Source organism: Trichophyton benhamiae, assembly GCF_000151125.1.
Source record: "Trichophyton benhamiae CBS 112371 chromosome Unknown contig00142.0, whole genome shotgun sequence".
In the NCBI taxonomy this organism is placed as follows: Eukaryota; Fungi; Ascomycota; class Eurotiomycetes; order Onygenales; family Arthrodermataceae; genus Trichophyton; species Trichophyton benhamiae.
This window is the reverse complement of record NW_003315099.1, coordinates 62,438-81,898: the sequence shown is the minus strand read 5'-3', so window position 1 is coordinate 81,898 and position 19,461 is coordinate 62,438. Positions and strand designations below refer to the sequence as shown.

The 19,461-nt window shown below is 47.5% G+C and overlaps 3 protein-coding genes across 3 annotated transcripts; 1 reads left to right on the top strand and 2 right to left on the bottom strand.

Moving 5' to 3' along the window:
* Nucleotides 1–191: 191 nt before the first annotated feature.
* ARB_00586 (uncharacterized protein) lies at nucleotides 192–15,079 on the top strand (the record flags this gene model as incomplete). The annotated part of the gene is made up of 3 exons (XM_003012995.1): nucleotides 192–7,346; nucleotides 7,459–8,211; nucleotides 8,270–15,079. 3 exons carry the CDS (start codon nucleotides 192–194, stop codon nucleotides 15,077–15,079), a joined length of 14,718 nt encoding a protein of 4,905 aa, XP_003013041.1.
* Nucleotides 15,080–15,218: 139 nt separating this feature from the next.
* On the bottom strand, nucleotides 15,219–16,586 carry ARB_00585 (solid-state culture specific protein, putative; the record flags this gene model as incomplete). The annotated part of the gene is made up of 1 exon (XM_003012994.1): nucleotides 15,219–16,586. The coding sequence occupies one exon, from the start codon at nucleotides 16,584–16,586 to the stop codon at nucleotides 15,219–15,221; it is 1,368 nt and encodes a 455-aa protein (XP_003013040.1).
* Nucleotides 16,587–16,820: 234 nt separating this feature from the next.
* Nucleotides 16,821–19,242, bottom strand: ARB_00584 (uncharacterized protein; the record flags this gene model as incomplete). The annotated part of the gene is made up of 4 exons (XM_003012993.1): nucleotides 16,821–17,114; nucleotides 17,167–17,516; nucleotides 17,593–17,879; nucleotides 18,050–19,242. The coding sequence occupies 4 exons, from the start codon at nucleotides 19,240–19,242 to the stop codon at nucleotides 16,821–16,823; spliced, it is 2,124 nt and encodes a 707-aa protein (XP_003013039.1).
* Between the last annotated feature and the right edge of the window lie 219 nt (nucleotides 19,243–19,461).

Below are 19,461 nucleotides of genomic sequence, written 5' to 3'. Positions count from 1 at the left end.
AGTGCGCAAAATAAGGCCCGTATTTCACGTGACTGATTAGTTATGAACGCGGTGAAATGCGGCAGAATTAGAGTTTCGGCAGAAAAGTATCTTCGATAAGGAATTTTTTTGAGATTCTGATTTCGATATCAAGACACCAAACGTCCTGTATCTACAGGAGAAAACGCCGCGCTGCGTAGAGTCCCTCGAAAATGGAGACTTTACCAGCCGTGCCGGAGTTCTCGATAGAGCCCGGTCTTTTACATCAACTACCAGAGGAGCTAGCACAATCGATTCTCGAAGCTCCAGCCAATACCCAGCAGGATCAACTGGTTCTGGCAGCTCTAGACCCGAGCTATACAGCTACACTATTCCCATTACTAGAGCCGGCGTTTGTGGATATTGCTGCTCGGTGGCTCTTACTGGACATGACTGTTCATTTTGAACATGTAATATCGGCATTTTCACTGATTTTGCCCCATTCTCCATATCTACGACCGCTTGCTGAAAGGGTTCTTCAAGCCAAGAATGTGGGCTTGCCATTATTCTCTGAGCAATGTCCCTCAGATATTTCACATATCACTGACGGATCTCTTCTCTCATTACTACTCTCAGCTTTTCGGCTGTTAAGTTTCGACGCGGACACATTTTCGCCATTTGTGTTTCCTAACCAGCTTCAAGCTCTGTTCTCCCATTCAAATAAGATCATACGGTGTATGGCAGTCCGCTGTTTTTGTCTGCACATAAAGGCTGCAGATGCTGTTTTGGAGAACATGCTCCACCGTTATTGCGGTGATGGTCCTCTTGACAATTCTTTGGCAGGTCAGCTTATTGATTTCAGGTTGATCGGCTTCTGGGAGGAACAGAGATATAAAGACCTTGAAACAGCGCTAGAAACAGCTCGTCAAAACCGCAATGGAAGCTTCTTTGATCTATGGATCAAGAATTTTAGGTCATTAGATTATACGGCCGAAATCGGTGGCATTCTTGTTCCTACCCTGAGGCAGAAGATTAGTTCCCAGGCCTTTAAGCTTGTTCAGACACCTGCTGTTAGAGCCAATCTTCGCAAGGTGGGAGAAGCACTTCTATCTCAAGACCCTCTATTACTTGTTGGACAACCAGGAGCTGGGAAGACATCTCTGGTCATGGAAGCTGCAAGTGAAATGGGCAACTTGTCCTCAATGATAACCCTGCATTTAAACGAGCAAACGGATTCAAAGAGCTTATTAGGCGTCTACTCCACTTCGGGACAAAGTGGCAGTTTCAAATGGCAACCGGGAGTATTAACCCAAGCTGCGAGGGAAGGAAGGTGGATTTTAATCGAAGACTTGGATCGCGCACCTGCTGAAGTGATTTCAGTCATTTTACCCTTGATTGAGAACAGGGAACTTGTAATTCCGAGTCGCCGAGAACACATCCGTTGTGCTGAAGGATTCCGCATCATTGCAACCATGAGATCATTTTTAAACAACAGAGGGGATGATGTGGCTCCAGGGATGACGATGCTAGGCGGCCGTCTGTGGAATACAATTCGGATCTCACCTTTACCCATCGAAGAGGTCTCTCAAATAATCAAGAATGAATTCCCTTTACTAAACATTACCCGATACGCCGATACTTTCTTAACGCTATACTCTCGAATTATATCCACGTTCCTTGGATCCGGGGCATCCAGACGGGTGCAAGGGAGGCCGATTGGCCTTCGTGACTTAATGAAATTTTGCAACAGGGTCGAGACTCGTTTACAAAAGCTAGGGATCAAGAGCGGGAACGAATCAGTGCCAGCTCGGATTGATGATGAAATATTCATGGACGCCGTTGACTGTTTTGCAGCTCATATCCCAAACAATGAACTGCGTTCGGCCCTTGCAAGCAGTATTGCTGAAGAAATGCATATTTCCCCGCAAAAATGGAAATTTTGCTTATCAGAACGTGTGCCCAATTACTCCGATGAACTTTCAGAATTATTGATTGGAAGGGAGGTTTGCTCAAAGATTCAATCACGGAGTATGGCAGGGGCAAGGACTAATCAAGCTAAGTCATTTGCGGCAACGAAGAGTTCTTTACGGCTAATGGAACAGGCTGCTGCTGCCCTTCAAGTTTCGGAACCTATCCTACTTGTTGGAGAGACTGGCATTGGTAAAACTGCAGTTGTCCAGCAACTGGCATCGCTTTTAAACCAGAAGTTGACAGTTGTCAATTTATCCCAACAAAGCGAGGCTTCTGACCTTCTGGGTGGGTACAAGCCTGTCAATCTTCGATCAATCGCAGTACCTCTCGTGGACGAGTTCAATTCCTTGTTTGAGTCTACATTCTCTGTCAAGAAAAATCAGAAGTTCCTATCTTCTGTTGCAAAGAGTGTTACTGCGGGGAATTGGCCACGACTTGTCAACGTCCTAAATGAGGCTGTCAAAATGGTTTCTGACTTATTTGGTACCTCCAAAAAGACCCAAGCCGATATCAAAGAGGCTGCAGAACAACCAGCGAAAAAGAGAAAGCTTGATAGCCCCAAATATAGCTCATTGTTAACAAAATGGTCTTCATTCACCTCCGATTTCAGAGAGTTTGAAGCCAGGGTTTTGCAAGGAGATGCCAAATTTTCGTTCGCCTTTGTCCAGGGAAAGATTGTGAAAGCCCTCAGGAATGGGGAATGGGTGCTTCTGGATGAGATCAATCTTGCATCGCCTGATACCTTGGAGAGTATTGCGAGTTTATTGCACCATGGGCGCGACGGCAATCCTTCAGTGCTTCTCTCTGAGGCTGGAGAGATGGAACGAGTTATCGGTCATCCAAATTTCCGGATCTTTGGAGCAATGAACCCTGCCACTGATGCAGGGAAGCGTGACCTTGCCCCTGGGTTAAGATCAAGATTTACAGAGCTCTACGTCAGATCCCCAGACAGCGACATAGATGACCTGTTGAGTCTGATACGTACCTACCTTGGCCCCCTACTGAATCATGATTCTCGTGTTGCCTCGGATCTTGCAAATATCTATCTCGAAACGAAACGTTTAGCTATGGAGAATCAATTGACTGACGGAGCCGGACATAAACCCCATTTTAGCATCCGTACTCTTGTCCGTACCTTGATGTATGTGACCGATCAGGCGCATATATACGGAGTTCGTCGTGCTATATATGAGGGTTTTTCCATGAGCTTTTTAACACTTTTGAGCAAGGATTCTGAACGTCAAGTTATACCTTTACTGGAGAAACATATATTTGGGAAAGTTGGAAATGCAAGATCCATACTTTCTCAGACTCCCAGAGAGTTCAAAGATGGAGCAGAATATGTTCAGTATAAACACTATTGGATGCAAAAGGGTGATTTCCCACCAGAGTCCCAACCCCACTACATTATTACCCCCTTTATCGAAAGGAATCTTATGAATCTCGTCAGAGCCAGTTCAACTCGGCGATTCCCCATACTATTACAGGGGCCAACTTCTTCTGGAAAAACCAGTATGGTTGAGCATTTGGCCAAACTCTCTGGAAACCGATTTGTGAGGATCAATAATCATGAACACACGGATCTTCAGGAATATCTAGGTTCTTATGCTACTTCTGAAGATGGCACCTTAAAGTACCAGGACGGAGTCCTTGTCGAGGCTTTGAAACGAGGATACTGGATTGTGCTTGATGAGCTTAATCTTGCACCAACCGATGTTCTGGAGGCTCTAAATCGTCTACTTGATGACAATAGGGAGCTTTTCATCCCCGAAACACAAGAAGTAGTCCGCCCACACCCCAACTTCATGTTATTTGCTACTCAAAACCCCGCGGGTCTTTATGGAGGAAGAAAGGTGTTGTCTCGTGCATTCAGGAATCGATTTCTTGAATTGCATTTTGACGATATACCTGAAGATGAGCTCGAGTTTATATTGAAGGAACGATCACAAATCCCGCCATCATTCTGCACCCGGATAGTCTCTGTATATCGACAGCTGTCTATCCTACGTCAATCAAACCGACTCTTTGAACAGAGAAACAGTTTTGCGACACTTCGTGATCTCTTCAGGTGGGCAATGAGACGCGCAGATGACCGAGAACAATTGGCTGTGCATGGCTTTATGCTCCTTGCTGAAAGAGTAAGGAATCGCCAGGAGAGGAGCGCTGTGAAAAAGGTGATAGAGAAAGTCATGGGTGTGAAGCTGGATGAAAATGAAATATACGGTAAATCCGCTGTTGAAAGACGTCTGAAGCATTTATCTGCGGCAGTTCCATCCAATATCGTTTGGACACCTGCTATGAGGAGGCTCTTCATACTTGTGTCCGAAGCTGTTGAGCATAACGAGCCTGTTCTTCTGGTCGGAGAAACTGGGTGTGGTAAAACTCAGATATGCCAGGCTATTGCAGAAGTCTATGGCAAAGAGCTATTCATTGTCAATGCCCACGTCAATCTGGAAACAGGAGACCTCATCGGTTCCCAGAGACCTATAAGGAATCGCTCCTCAATCATTCATCAGCTTGAGAGAGACATAACCTTGGCCTTAGAACAAGCCCACCAGGTACATACCGGGCCTTTTTCATCCCTTGATGACCTCAAGGGTGCATTCTATGCCATTGAAAAGTCGCCTTCCGGCCACTGTGACCCAGACCTTATTCACAAAATTAAGACCAACATAACAAGAGCAAACTCCCTTTTTGAATGGTCTGATGGGAGTTTAGTGACAGCCATGAAAACGGGACAGCATTTTCTCCTTGATGAGTTGTCTCTCGCAGACGATTCTGTCCTTGAGCGGCTTAACAGCGTACTAGAGACTACAAAGACCGTGCTGCTGGCCGAGAAAGGCCCCGTGGACTCTCTTGTTACTGCTGCTGATGGCTTTCAATTCCTTGGTACTATGAACCCTGGAGGTGATTATGGAAAACGAGAGCTTTCTGCTGCATTGAGGAATCGATTGACAGAGATTTGGGTTCCAGAACTTCTAGAGGATGATGACATATTGCCAATCTTGGAAGCGAACGTCAAACCATCCCTGCGTAATGTACCTCAAGGGATGGTATCCTTTGCAAAATGGTTCAAGGATAAGTTCCGAGGTTCGGCACAATCCTCGATATCGGTCCGTGACTTACTGGCTTGGGCACAATTTATCAACTCTTGTACTCAACTGAATGACCAATCTGCCGTGATACATGGGGCCTGTCTGGTCTATATTGATGGCCTTGGCGCAAATCCATCTGCATTGCTAGCATCTACCTCTGGTGACCTTGAGAGGGACAGGCAATCATCCTTGGAGAAACTTGGGGAGCTATTCTCGGTTGACGCTCTATCAATATATAGTCAGAACTCCAGTATGCAACTGGACGGGCATACTTTGAAAATTGGTCAATTCTCATTGCCTCTTGGAACTAACTCGAACCCAGATTCCAAGTTCGCACTTGATGCACCTACAACTTTACGCAACACAATCCGTGTTGCCCGTGGCCTCCAGTCGAGCAAACCTATTCTGTTGGAAGGAAGCCCTGGAGTTGGGAAGACCACACTTGTTGCAGCGCTAGCCCAGGTTATTGGGGTTCCACTTACTCGAATAAACTTGTCGGAGCAGACTGATTTAACGGATCTGTTTGGATCAGACGTACCCGTTGATGGAGGTGATATAGGTAGCTTTGCATGGAGCGATGCACCGTTTTTGCGTGCAATGCAACACGGCGGATGGGTTTTGTTAGATGAAATGAATCTAGCCTCACAATCTGTGCTTGAAGGACTGAATTCTTGTTTAGACCACCGGCAGCAAGTTTATATCGCTGAACTTGGCCAAACGTTCCAACGGCACCCTGATTTCGTTCTCTTTGCTGCGCAGAACCCCCATCATCAAGGAGGTGGGAGAAAGGGCCTTCCAGCGTCTTTCGTCAATCGATTTACTGTTGTTTATGCGGACTCATTTACCTCTCATGACCTGCAAATTATTTGTCGGAGGTTAAGCCCAGCGTGCCCGGAAGACAAAATCATCAAACTAGTTGATTTTGTTACTATGCTGAATACAAAGCTACTCACTGATCGTCGGCTTGGAGCTGTTGGGGCCCCTTGGGAGGTTAACCTTCGAGATATCTCTCGCTGGCTCAAATTGCTTACTTCTAGCCCTGCTGAGATATCACCTTCGCAATACCTTGATGTGGTCATTTCACACAGATTCAGGACTGCTCCCGATAGACTATTAGTTTCTCAACTATATCATGATATATTCGGAACGGTCCCCGACACGAAAAACTACTTCCACAATCTCAGCCCTTACTCATACCAGGTTGGTCTGGGAAAGATGGACCGCAATCAACAGTTGTATGAATTTTCAGTCAATGATTCGAAAGACTTCCCTCGCAGCTTGCATCTAGTTGAGTCTATGATGCTCTGCATAGAGAATGCATGGCCGTGCCTTCTAGTCGGGCCATCTGGGTGTGGAAAGACTTCAAGTATAAGACGACTTGCTGCTCTAAGCGGCGCTAAACTTGTTGAGCTTGCTCTGAATTCCGATACAGATGCCATGGATCTCATTGGTGGCTTTGAGCAAAGAGACAGACACCGGCAATATCTTTCATTCGCAAGTGAACTAATTCGCCTTTTAAGATACCATATTGTCATCTCATTCTCCCATGCAGAGGATAGCAGTGCAGCCTTAGGTCCAGAGTTGATACAGCTCTACCAAATGACGATGGACAGCTCTTTCAGCCCGCAAGAGCTCTTAGGTCCCCTCTCCAAACTGGCTCAACGTCACTCGGACACAATATTCCAGGATATTCTTGAGCAATGCAAGCAAATTTGTGTCGATGAAGCAGCAGGAGAAACCGGATTCGAGTGGACTGAGGGTATTCTGATTCATGCTATGAAACAAGGCAGCTGGGTGGTACTTGATAACGCCAATCTTTGCAATGCCACTGTTTTAGACAGGTTAAATTCTCTTTTGGAGCCAAATGGGTGCCTTATCGTGAATGAGCGCAAGTCTCCCGATGGCCTTGCCCAGGTGATCACACCGCACCCTGATTTCCGATTGTTCTTAACAGTTGACCCTCGACATGGCGAACTGTCTAGAGCCATGCGAAACAGATCTGTCGAAATTTTCTTTCTCAAAGAGGACGAAGTAAACCGGTCTTGTTTGACTGGCACAAGGTACTTGAATGAATCTGCCATATATCGTATTCGGGAGTGTCACAATTTGGTTTGTTTCCCTAAGCCCCTTGAGAGGGATTCCAAATCTCTTGGGTTTGGCCTTGATCATCTATCGCCACAGGACGTGGCTTGTCTTCAGCACTCTATCAAACAGGTCGCCCAGCTGTGGTCTAAGGCCTCACCTGTGACTCCTGAAAAGGCAGAATGTCTGTTTGAGAGCTATAACACTCTCCTGTGTCGCAATGCGCTGGTTGGACGATTGGTAGGCCCTGGATCTGATGGAACTCTTGCCTACCAACATGTCAACAGCCTAGAAAAGAATGAGGTCCGTATTCCTTGCCCTATTTATAGATACCCTGTTAACGTTTTCTTAGCCCATCCACCCCCTTATAAATGAACCACGACTTGTGTTCTCGCTCCCAGTAGAGAACTATCGAGAGAAACTTTTACAGGCGGCAAAGCTGCAAGAACTTCAGCTACAAACTGTCCAGTTTTATCAGCAACTTTTGCACGTGGAATCTGCTGCAAGGGGCAAGAAGTCAGCGGAAATGACTCTCGTAGAACGATCTATCACTTCGGGGACTATACAGTCTCACCTGAAAGACTCGACACAGCCAATTGGCCGTTTCCTCTATGGCTGTTGCAATGCAGTCAGTGAGTGTTTAGAGTCACTGACCTTGGAATCCTGCCCCGACAAGGCCCCTCAGCTGGTCGAAGATATTTTGAATTTTTGCTGGGATAGCTTTGAATTAACCCAATGCGAGCTCTTGGACGATGCTACCTTTTTGACATACCTTCTCATTGGAAAGAATATCTGTGGTGAATTTGAGCATCTTCAGCTCAAACTGGTGGACCAGTTCAAAGAACTTCTGGCCTCTTTCAATGCTAACTGGGAGTTGGGCAGCGGAAAGAGCATGCAACGTATATGGAATTCATGGCGCCCTGCAACACCCACTGACCCCAGTCAATTAGAACAGGGGATGCAGTTCCGAGAACTTCGGACGAGATACGATCAGGTAGCATTGAAGTCACGAGTGCCTGTTCATGAACTAGGGCGGCTTTATGACCTATTTATTCACGCCCAAACCTCAATTTTACGGGGTGCGAATAGCACAGCCCTACTTCCCGTAAGTTACCAGTATTATTCTTCATGCATCTTCTCATATCTTACTGGTAGTTTTCTAGGAATTGAACACAACAATATCTCGTTTCGAGGCCCAATCTTCGAAATCGGATTCTTATAACTCTCCTCACTTTGCTACAGAATTTGAAGCATTGTGCCAATATAATGATCTAACAGAAGACAAGGTCTTGCCTCGTGCTCCACTTCCTGGGTCTATCAAGCTCCTGGCTAGAAGAGAGTCTCGTCCCAGCGACACATCAGTAATTGGCAGTGCGGCCCCCGGATTACTCTCTAAACTTACCCAGTACCTAGGAAGCGAAAATTCTCACTGTGGCCCATTGGCGTTGCTTGGGGGTATTTCATGCTCTCTGGTCAAGACAGTTGAAGATATCAACCAGGTGCCTCTTGGACAGATGGATCTTCTAGGATCAGAAATTAGCCTCCTGTTACAGGGGCTAGCTGCAAACACCTGCCAGCTTTCTACTCATCAGTCTACTATCCTTAGACGTTGGCTTTTGGAACTTTCGAAGGAGTTCATACGGTGTCATGCAGACTTGCTTGGACCAGACTCCCTGAATATATCTATGGAAATTTTGCGGCAGCTTCAGACAGGAGAGTCTGAAGATTCACAATCTGGTATTTGCACAGTCCAAGTTTATCCGGAGGTATCAGATAATCTGGTCTTCAAACTTCTAGGGAGTGAAATTTTTATCCTGTTCCGAAAGCTCTGTACACCGCAAGCTAATGAGGAGGCTATCGGTCGACTTGGGGAGCTTTTAGTCAGGCTATCCCTTATACTCCTGCATTGCTACGTTCCAAACCGACCATTCGATCCATCATTGCATCTTGCTGTTGAGCATAAGCTCCATTTGCATAGACAGCATGAGATGACTACGAGGTTGGAGTGCCTCCAGGCATGTGAGCATTTGTTTTCTGGGCAGACATCAAGCTTACGAATTCAAGCTGCAAGAGAAGATCTTGCTCGTCTCGGATCTGCACCCCCGAATACTCCAGTGGTCCGCCCTGAGATATCAAAACTGAATGAAGTGCAAGCCCAGTTTAGCAGCATTCTCACCTCTGTCTTGAATCAGCCAATTGAATATATCCTCTCAGCCTCTCAAGCGCCCCTTGCGGAGTCAATTTCTAAGGACGCCTCTTTCCAAGCACCGGGAACATTGCTCCAGCTCAATATTCGTCAAATCACCCGTCGTCTTTCCGAGAACTGCCCGGGCTATGAGGACATGACGATCTTACCAGTTAGATTTCTCCAGCTCCTGGATCAGGGGATTGAGTTGATCCGTCACAGTACTGCGTCTTCGACCCGGTCTTCTCCCATTATCCAATATATATGCGGAACAACCCCTTTCTTAGGAGGAAAATTACCAGATCTATCGCTTGCATGGCCGTCTCCCGCTAAAGGGTCCCAAGCCACAACGGCAGAGATAGATGTTCAGAGGTTGCTACTACTAGGCGCCGCTCAAAACATTGACAGCCAGACTCTATCTAAGCCTTCCCAGAAAGAAATTTTACATGGTATTCTCGATCGAGCATATTCCTCATGGAAAGAGAAACTGGAGAAGGACCAGTCTCTCGAAGCAGAGAAATCCAAGTTCTATCATTACAGAGGATCCTTTGAGGACGACAAGGAGTCAGAATCCGCAGAAATTCTCCAGATGTTCCCTACTTATGATAACCAAGACGAGCCCGGCAACGAAACTGCAAATACTGAGCCTCATGCTGACAAGCTTCGTATGAAACTATTCACGGCCTTCAGGAGCCTCTTTGTGCCTGATAATAGGGCTTCCCGTCTAAGAAATGTGATCAGTGAAGGCCTTCGCTTGTTAGGGTTAATATCGCGTAAGTCAGGGGTGACGATACCACCGGTCGATCTAAAATTCCATCTCGGTCCCATTTTCTTGCTCATGGAAGATGTTCATCGACCAAGCAAAGTTGCCAACTACAACTTTTATACTGATGCCAATATAGAGGAAGTGAATAAGTTTGCTTCTCTTGTCCAGAAGGTGCAAGTTCGCTTTTTGCAGCTACAAGAATCCTGGCCTGAACATGCAACCCTTGCCGATGTTGTTGAATGGTGCTCTAAAATCTTCAAGTTCCAGCATAGGGAGCCCATTGCTAAGTTTATAACTATGGCTGAGAAACTTCATGGACATGTACATGAATGGCAAACGGTTGCGAGCAAAGAATTTTCTGCAGCCGACTGCTACAATGACCTGACCTCGATGCTGATTCACTGGAGACGCCTTGAGCTATCTACCTGGTCCCGTTTGCTCGATGTGGAAGACGAGAAATGTCTGGAGCAAGCGGCATCTTGGTGGTATATGGCATACGAGGTCATTGTGGCAGTCCCGCTACAGTTGATACAAGACAACCAGCCCTTGGACAGTCATATATCAGACCTCCTGTTGACACTGGAGAAATTCCTACATGCTACATCCATGGGGCAGTTCTCGTCCCGGGTTGATCTTATCGACAAGTTCAGGCAACTCCTTATGCTTTATCTTCCTGAGCTTCCGACCTTGGGTAAGGTAGTTTCGGCTCTTAAGAATCTTCTTGACCACTATGGGCCTTTCATGTCTTCGGTCCAAAGTTCCCTAAAAGATGGACGGCAGAAACTGGAAAAGGAATTAAAGGAACAAGTTCAACTGGCAAGCTGGAAAGATACGAATATCACAGCACTTCGTGAAAGTGCCCGTCGTTCTCACCACAAATTGTTCAAAATCATCAGGAAGTATCGTACTCTCCTAGCACAATCTTGTGAAGAGCTTCTTGCAAGAGAAATCCCTGAGTCCACTTCGGATAATGAGGATACAGCGTTCTCTCAGTCTCTTCCACCCAAGGCTGTGAATCCTGCTGCATTAAGCGTTTACCAGCAAAATTCGGGGCTATGGAGCCAACGACCTGCCCGATTCCAAGCCCCTGATTCTACAGCTAAACATATGCACCAGGTTTATGAAGGCTCCTTACCAGAGTTCCAGGCTACCACCGAACTTGAAGCCATAATGACTGACGTGGTTTCATCCATTTCCGACTTTAAAAAGAGAACTCCCAAAACCCTGACGGAAGAGAACAAAGATGAGGTCCAACATCTTAAGACTCAAAAACGAAGCTTCTATGCTGCAAAGCTGAAGGAGCTGCGTCATATGGGCCTTAGATCGAATCTTGGAACAGACTTACTCGATAAGCAGAGCTCCGTTAGCTTGGTTCTCGCTACTACGCCGGGATTCTGCGCCCCTGACCTGGCTCCCTTGTCCGTTACCGCAGAAAAGTACTTCCACCGCTTCCTTCACATAGTCCCAAGCATCCGTCAAGCGGCACGAAACTACTCTGAAGACTTGAGCAATGTTGAAGCTGCTCGAAGTGCTGGATTTACAGAAGGATTTCTTTACCAGATGATGAAGCAGAGGGAAACACTCTCTCCGATGTTGGCCTCAGTTGTGTCTCTAGTTAACAATGTCAAACTGGCCACAGCAATTACGAGCAGTTCAACAGTGAGTACACTTTCCAGTGAAAGGTCGTCTAACGCTCTGCACACGATATATCGAGCACTTAGATGGCTGCCGACTATCATTGAACTGTCCTTAACGATTATCAACATCCATCGGAGTCACTCCTCTATCGACTCCTCAGCAGTCCTTGCATCCTTGGGCTTATGGGCGGAATCTGCAGCATCCTTACAGAACCGCCTCATCAACCTTCCGGCTCTTCCTGATGGATTAGCTTCCAACTCTCATAAGAGTATAATTCTTGACGCTGAATGTTTTATGGCCAGTATGAAATCTGGAATCCTGGCCCATATGAAGTCTCAGCCCGAGATTGCCTTTGCTCTCAATCAGCTTCTGTTTTGGGCGGAATGTGACTCCCATGGTGCTCTAGAACCGCAGGCCGATAAACTGTCTGTTTCCTCCATAAATGATGTGGATTCGTCTCTGCTTGTTGTAATGGATGCCATACTTGTTGCATTACAAAGAGTTCAGAGCGCCCTTGCCAGTGCTCCCATCTCAGCGGAGGGCCCTACATGGCTATCCAAAACCGATACCTCGTTCTCTAGGTCCCTCTCCGAACTCCACATTGACGATATTTCATCTAAATTGAAATCGGTATTTGATGTGGTTAGAAAGATTTCTGATACTCGTGAGCTTAATGTTGCCATCGCTGGGCTCAATATCAGCATACCAATATTGGAGCAATATCAAACTATCTGCCTGGACCTTGTTAATCGGTATGCCGCCTTCCACCATTCAGTGTGCAAACTGGGATATACTTTAGGTAAATCGTTCAAGCAGATCGCATCAGAAGGATTTTGCAGTCCTTCTGAACCCTCAGACCAGCAAGGCCAGCAAAGTGATAAAGTGGAGAGCGGTACTGGCCTTGGTGAGGGCGAAGGCGCAGAGGACATAAGCAAAGATGTTCAAGACGATGAGGACCTTTCGGAACTCGCCCAGCAAAAGCAAGAAGATGCAGAAAAAGAAGATATTGAAGGAACAGACGATGCGGTAAACATGGACAACGAGGATCTGGAGGGTCAAGAGGGCGATTATTCCAAGGATAATGAGGAAGAGGAAAAGGACAAGTCGGATGCAGATGAAGGAGAAGAAGATGACCTGGACGAAGAAGTTGGAAGTGTTGACGACTGGGACCCTTCAGCCGTAGATGAGAAGATGTGGGACGGTGCGAATGATAAGGATCAGAAAGACACCGAGAACAATGAGAGTAAAGGAGACAAGAAAGCAGAAGATATGTCTGCCGCTACCGAGCAGCGCAAGGAAGATGAGTCTGCGAAAAAGGAGGCTGATGAGGGACATGAAACTACTGAAAGTGACGAGGAAGCCCCTGAAGATGAGAAAGAGGGTGCTGGCCGCGAAGATATGGATGTGACTGATCCGTACGCCCAGGAAAATGATGTCCTTGATTTACCAGAAGACATGGACCTGGATGGTGAGAAAAAGGAGGATGAAAGCTCTGATGCAGACGATGGTATGAGCGAGATATCCATGGAAGAGACTGCCAACCAAGATGATATTCCAGATACCAATGAAGAAAAAAGGGATACCAGGCCGGAAAGCCCTGACGTTGATATTGCAGAGAACCCGGATGATAACGCTGATGAAGACGGCCAGCGGGAGGAAGAGACTGGCGAACCAGACCCCGAACCTCAGCCAGATGCCGGCGAAGAAGAAGATAAAGAGGAGATAATACCTGTGGAAGATGAGCAACAAAAGGCCGATCCTGACAATACAGCGCCTAGCGAGCAGGTTTCAGCGGGTGTCCAGCAAGATCAGAGCAATGAAAAGGGTACATCCGGAGATGCAGCCTTCAATCAGCCGACGGAGAATATGGAGGAGGATGGTGAAGGAGAGGGCAAAGGGGTTGAAGAGCAAGGCCAACAGGGGAAGCAATCGAGTCAAGAAGCCGGTGATGGAGGCAATAATGAGAAACAAGATCCACAGCTCCAGTCATTCAAGAAGCTCGGTGATATCCTTGAACAATGGCATAGGTCTCATCGCGAAATACTGGAGGCTTCTGAGAAAGATAACGAACAAGTTCAGGAGCAGGATATAGCTGAGAAGGATGTTGACTTCGAGCATCTAGCCGATGAGCAGGATACTGCAGATACCCAGGCACTCGGTCAGGCAAACGAGGAGCAGTCTCAAGCAATGAACCAATCCCAGGCAATAGAATCTGACTTTAAGCCCCAGGATAACGAATACCTACCGGATGCACAAGAGGTAGAAGACAACAGCAATATCAACAGCCTTGAGGACCTGATGGATGTTGATGCGCCGCTTGCGTCGAATGACCAACAACAACCTACTACCTCCATAACACGCTCTGGTACTGGTATGGAATCTTCTCACGGGGAAGAAGGCGCTGCAGCAGAGGAGAAAGACGAACTTGACGATGTTGATAACCATCTTTCCGTCATTAATATATCCTCCGACCTGGCTCCCCTGACGCCTCCAGATGAAGCCCGTCGACTATGGACTCATTACGAGTCTATTACGCATGAGCTTTCCCTGTCCTTAACAGAACAACTACGCCTTATCCTTGCGCCAACAATGGCAACCAAACTCAGGGGAGACTTCAGAACAGGAAAGCGGCTGAATATAAAGCGCATCATCCCTTATATCGCCTCACAGTATAAGCGTGACAAAATATGGATGCGTCGATCCGTGCCTTCAAAGCGGAATTACCAGATCATGCTTGCGGTAGACGACAGCAAGTCCATGCTTGAAGGTTCGAGTGGCCAGCTTGCATTCCAAACTCTCGCTTTGGTTGCAAGGAGTTTGAGCATGCTTGAGACCGGTGATCTTTGCATTGTCAGCTTTGGAAACGAGGAACACATCCGTGTTGCTCATGACTTTGGAAAGCCGTTCTCTTCAGAAGCCGGGTCGCAGGTATTCCAGCACTTCAGCTACAAACAAACAGGCACAAATGTACGACAACTTATTGCCGATTCTATTACCCTTTTCCGCGAGGCTAGAGCTAAACGGCCATCTTCATCGACTTCGGGAGACCTGTGGCAATTGGAATTGATTATATCCGATGGTGTTTGCGAGGATCATGACAGAATTGCTCGCCTTGTCCGCCAGGCGCATGAAGAGCGTATAATGGTTGTTTTTGTCATTGTTGATGCAGTTCAGGAGGAGAGCCGTTCGATCATGAACCTCTCCCAGGCAACCTTCGAGCCCAGCGGATCAGGGCCTGGAGAAGGAAAGTGGAAGATGAAAAAGTATCTAGATGGGTTTCCTTTCCCTTATTACTTGGTTGTGAGGAATGTTCAGGAGTTACCGGCTGTTTTGTCTTTGGCGTTGAAGCAATGGTTTGCAGAGGTGGTGGAAATATCTTCATAAAAGTCTAGACATATTCCCCTTTTTTGTATCATAGCGTATTGTTAGCTATAGAAAAATATTCAACCGGTATTCAAGAATTTAGTTACTATTCTATTGACCATAGGTGCTGTTAATCCATGACTCTAGTCAACGTAATATTCTAACAATGGCCTCCCGGAGTGGTGTACTCGTGCATTCTAGCCGCCAGCCGCTCTATATCCGAAGCCGTCTTCCCTCCAACGCCAATTGCGCCACAGCTCAGTTTCATCGAGTCATCATACGACCAGGAAATGATGACAAGGCTCCCCATTTGAAATTCATTGCAAAATATCTCTTCAATTTTCTCTCGAGAGCAGGTAAAAAATCCTGTCACTGTTGAGGCCACGTCAAGTCCTCTACTGGTGAAATGGCCCTTAAGGAAGCCCAGATGGCAGAGCCCTGTTAGGCGAACATTGAGATCCACGATGTATTGATTCCCTTGGCTATCTGTCAGGACATCGACTCCTGCAGGCCCATAGTACCCCTTTTCATGCAGGAATTTGGCAGTCTTCTCCATGGTGGTTGCATATTTCTCCTCCAAAGCTGGCTGGTCAGGATACGAAATCGAGCCCCCTGTCCAGCGCCCCTGTTTATCAAATTCCTGATCAAAGCATCCAACAAAGATGCAACGTCCGGTCTGGGTGACAAAAAATGACAAGGCTACCTCTGTCCCTGAAACGAAGTTCTGGAAGATCAGAGAGCAAGGGTTGAGATGATAGTTGGCAGCGTTGATCTGCCTTAGCATAAGACGCATATGGGTGCTGAGTATGGCCTTTACCCGCTCTCTATCATCGTCCGAACGTATTGCAAAAGTACCCATCGCCGCCACTGACTGGGGTAGCTTCACTACAAACGGGGTATTGTAAGTGTCGATAAGTTCCAGCATGCGTGAAATCTCCTGTCCCATCTTGGTCTCATCCTGCAGCTGGTCCAGTGGGAGAGCCACGTCTACAACGGTGGATGGGGGTGTAGGCAGCCCCGAAACTGCCAGTCCTCGCTTTGCTAGGATGCAGAAATGCACATCTGGGTCGAGGACATGAGGCAGAGCGGCAAACAGGTCAATTGGAACCACTACTGCCACAGGTACGTTCGGCGGTACACTGATCTGGTCGGCTCTCTGCACGAACTTGAGAGCAGGCTGCTGGTCAGGCCTCATCTTTGAAAAATGTCTGTACACATCAGCTTTATCCGCTGGCATAGTCTGGCTGTCTGGATGCTGCTGCGAGTATGCAAAGTCCACAATAAAGACTGGCATTTTGCCAGCCAGAAACACACGCCGCTCAGTCTGGCTCCTCGTTAACAGGATCAACATCTTGTCTGAGCCTTCTTGTGCTGCCAGGTGGTAGACGTATTTGGCAGACGGCACCATGGCGTAGTCCTCCACTGGCTGGGAGTCAAGAACGAGAGCTGGAATAGGGGATCCATCGTTGTCGAGGGAGTAGAGGTCGTTCAGTGTGTAGTCTAGTATCACTTGGGTGTTGACGGTCATTTTGACGGCTGTTCAGCTAGTTTACAGGTATGGTGTGTCACTTGTTATGATGTATGGAAGGGTCATCGAGGGGCAGTGAATATTTTCTCAAGTCCAAAGCAGGGATAATAACTAATAAGTCTGCTTCATCCTTGCTCATCATTAAAAAGAAAAGAAAGGAAAAAGAAAAAGAAAAAGAAGGGAAGGAAGAAAAAAATGGAGGGACACAAGGGAGCGGGGAGTTCAACAGTTCCGCTAGCTGTTTGTGGTTCCAGGTCGTAGTCTTGACTCAAGCTCCATCTCGAATCTCTCCTTGCCATACAGCTCATCGCGCAATGTTGCCATCATATCGGATCCAGGAGGGAAGTCGGATTCAAAAATAGGCTCTCCCGCCCCGCGCATATTGGCAAGGACGGCCTGTCGGAAGTGCCAGCGGAGCAGCTCATCTGATACACGATCTGTAGTGGCTGGATGACGGCAAACGGGATCCAACGTCCGGCCATCAATCCCCCAGCTGTCCAATGCGAACTCGACAATTTTATAGCCATCCTTTGATATATCAGTATAGCAAAAATGCGTTTGGGCATCAAAAAACACTTACATCTGGGTTTATTGAGAACAAATATTGATCAAAGCGCGTGTGAAAATGCGCCGACATGAGAAGTCCATTCTGAACAGATTTGATTTTATGCTCTGCCGAAGCATCGTCCATGTTGGTGATCCAACGCCCGTAGCCTAGCTGCACCCAGAGACTCTCCTTCTCCAGGGGGAACACATGGGCAGACTCTAGTCCTGCCCAGTCGTCCCACTCCGCCCCGCGATTGATCCGCCCAGATATCACGCACCGGCCGTCTCGAGCACGAACACCATCGCGGAACTGGTCCTCCCCGCCGGAGACGGAGTGGCTAGCGATCCTGGCAAACCACGGCTCACCGGTTACCTGGATCGGTCCTATATATATATTAAGCTCAGTATTATAATACTAACGGCGGATTTCAGAATCCAGAAGCCAGAAAGAAGCCTGTACCTGTTGAATGGATGTCATAGTCTCCAGGCCTCACTGGCTCGCTGGAAGGTGTAACGGTTTCTCCAGAGGTTTTTTGCTGAATAGTCCACGTATTTGCATCCTGCGTGGCTAAAAGCACGTTTCTCAGAATCCAGATGAGATTTTCCTCAGTAATTGCGCCATTCTGATAAAAACCTCCAATGAGGGCGCCAGTGGAGGCGTCATAAAGGCGGACATTTCGATACGCAGCTCGATCCCGCGGCATCTTGCATCTGCTCTGCGAGCGGGGATCAGCGACGTAGCATGGTCTATTTTTCTAGAAGCGGACTGGGGCAGCCGCCAAAACAGCTAATACCAGCGTTTGATAGATGTGGCGACTAGGTAGTAAGTTAGTTATTCCGAGGTGTAAAGGCTTATCCAGATATTGGATACACTACACACAGCTTAGTTATTTCGCATCTAACTCTACCACCCATACTTTGCGCTCGCCTCTTTCTTGTTCCGCTTCCCGGTAGCAAAGCTCTCCTCCAGTGCATCGCCCTGGCTGGCCACTGCATTGACGAGCTGGTGCAGGCTGTGCTTTCCAGGTGCAACAGTCCTAACAGGTCTATGTTGTTGAGCAGCGAGCTCGGCTTCGGATGTGTTGGCCAGATAGGCAGAGTTGGACTTGTACTCTTCATCCGTGTTGAAGTTAATGACTTTACTAGAAGCACCTTTTAGATCACGTCCTAGCAGCTGTCGCATCTGCGATTTCGAAAGGTTGAGATCACTAGCAACACTGGCTAGATCTTGTGGCCCACTGGAGGCCGCAGGTGCGGGTGAATTGTTGTAAGCTGCGGTCGTTGTGACTGTTGAATCATCTGGCACTTCAGTTTCGGGTGCCCCTAATGGCTCTGACGACGTTGAATAAAGTATAGATTCGTATGGTCCATCTTGAGCAGTGATGTCGGTTGATGGGTTGCTTTCGGTGCCACTGGAAAGCCCAAAGAGGCTCACTTTTTGTTTCGTTTCTGGTCTTGCTTCTGGCTGTACGGGAGGCTGAGGGTTTTCAGCCCGTGCTTTCGGAGTCGAAACAGGCTGCGCGGCTGCCGTCGTCTTCCTTTTTGGTTTATTTCTAGCCACGGATAGCGGTTTAAACATCATCGCGTTCCCTTTTTTCTCAAACACCGGCTCTGGCATGGGCGTTCGAGAGGCCTCTTCCGATGGAGTTTGTGCAGTATCCTGGCTGCTGGACGGTTTGCCGAACTCATCATAAGACATATTGAAGCTATCCGATCTCTCGCTGCGGTCAAAACCAGGCTCTGCACTTGTCTTCAAAGTAAAAGGCATTGATTTCTTGACCGCGGCCTGTGACTTATCGACTGGTTTCTGCGCGGATCTTTTTGGTGCAGGGAGCATGTCGTTAAATCCGGAGAATAGCCCACCTCCTTCAGTACGAAGCCGTTTCCTCGCAGGGCCATCTTCCTTATCCTGCCCTGAATCCGTTCCGTCGCTGGGTTTGGCTTCCGAGAGGTTCACAAGGATTTTTCTGGGGTTGCCACGGTCAACCAGCGGCTTGAACGCGGGTTTGGAGCTTGAGCTTGGAGCCTGGCGGGGCGCTTTAGGCTGCTCAACGGGTTTTGTCTCGGTATCAGAGTCGCCTTCTGAGTCTGAATATGTAACCAAAGCCATCGTAAATGCTATGCCACAGCTGTTGCGGTTGTGTCGACGTCGTCGATGTTGTCAGAAAGTCGAAAGCTGCAAGTGGATAAAGCTTCAGTTGAGCCGCATCACGTGTCACTTTCCAGATCTTTAATTTTTGGTCGAGAAAACAACGACAAAAGAACAACACAAGATACAAAGATGCTATCATGACTGGGGATACCAAACTTGTGGCTCCTTTCTTTATTC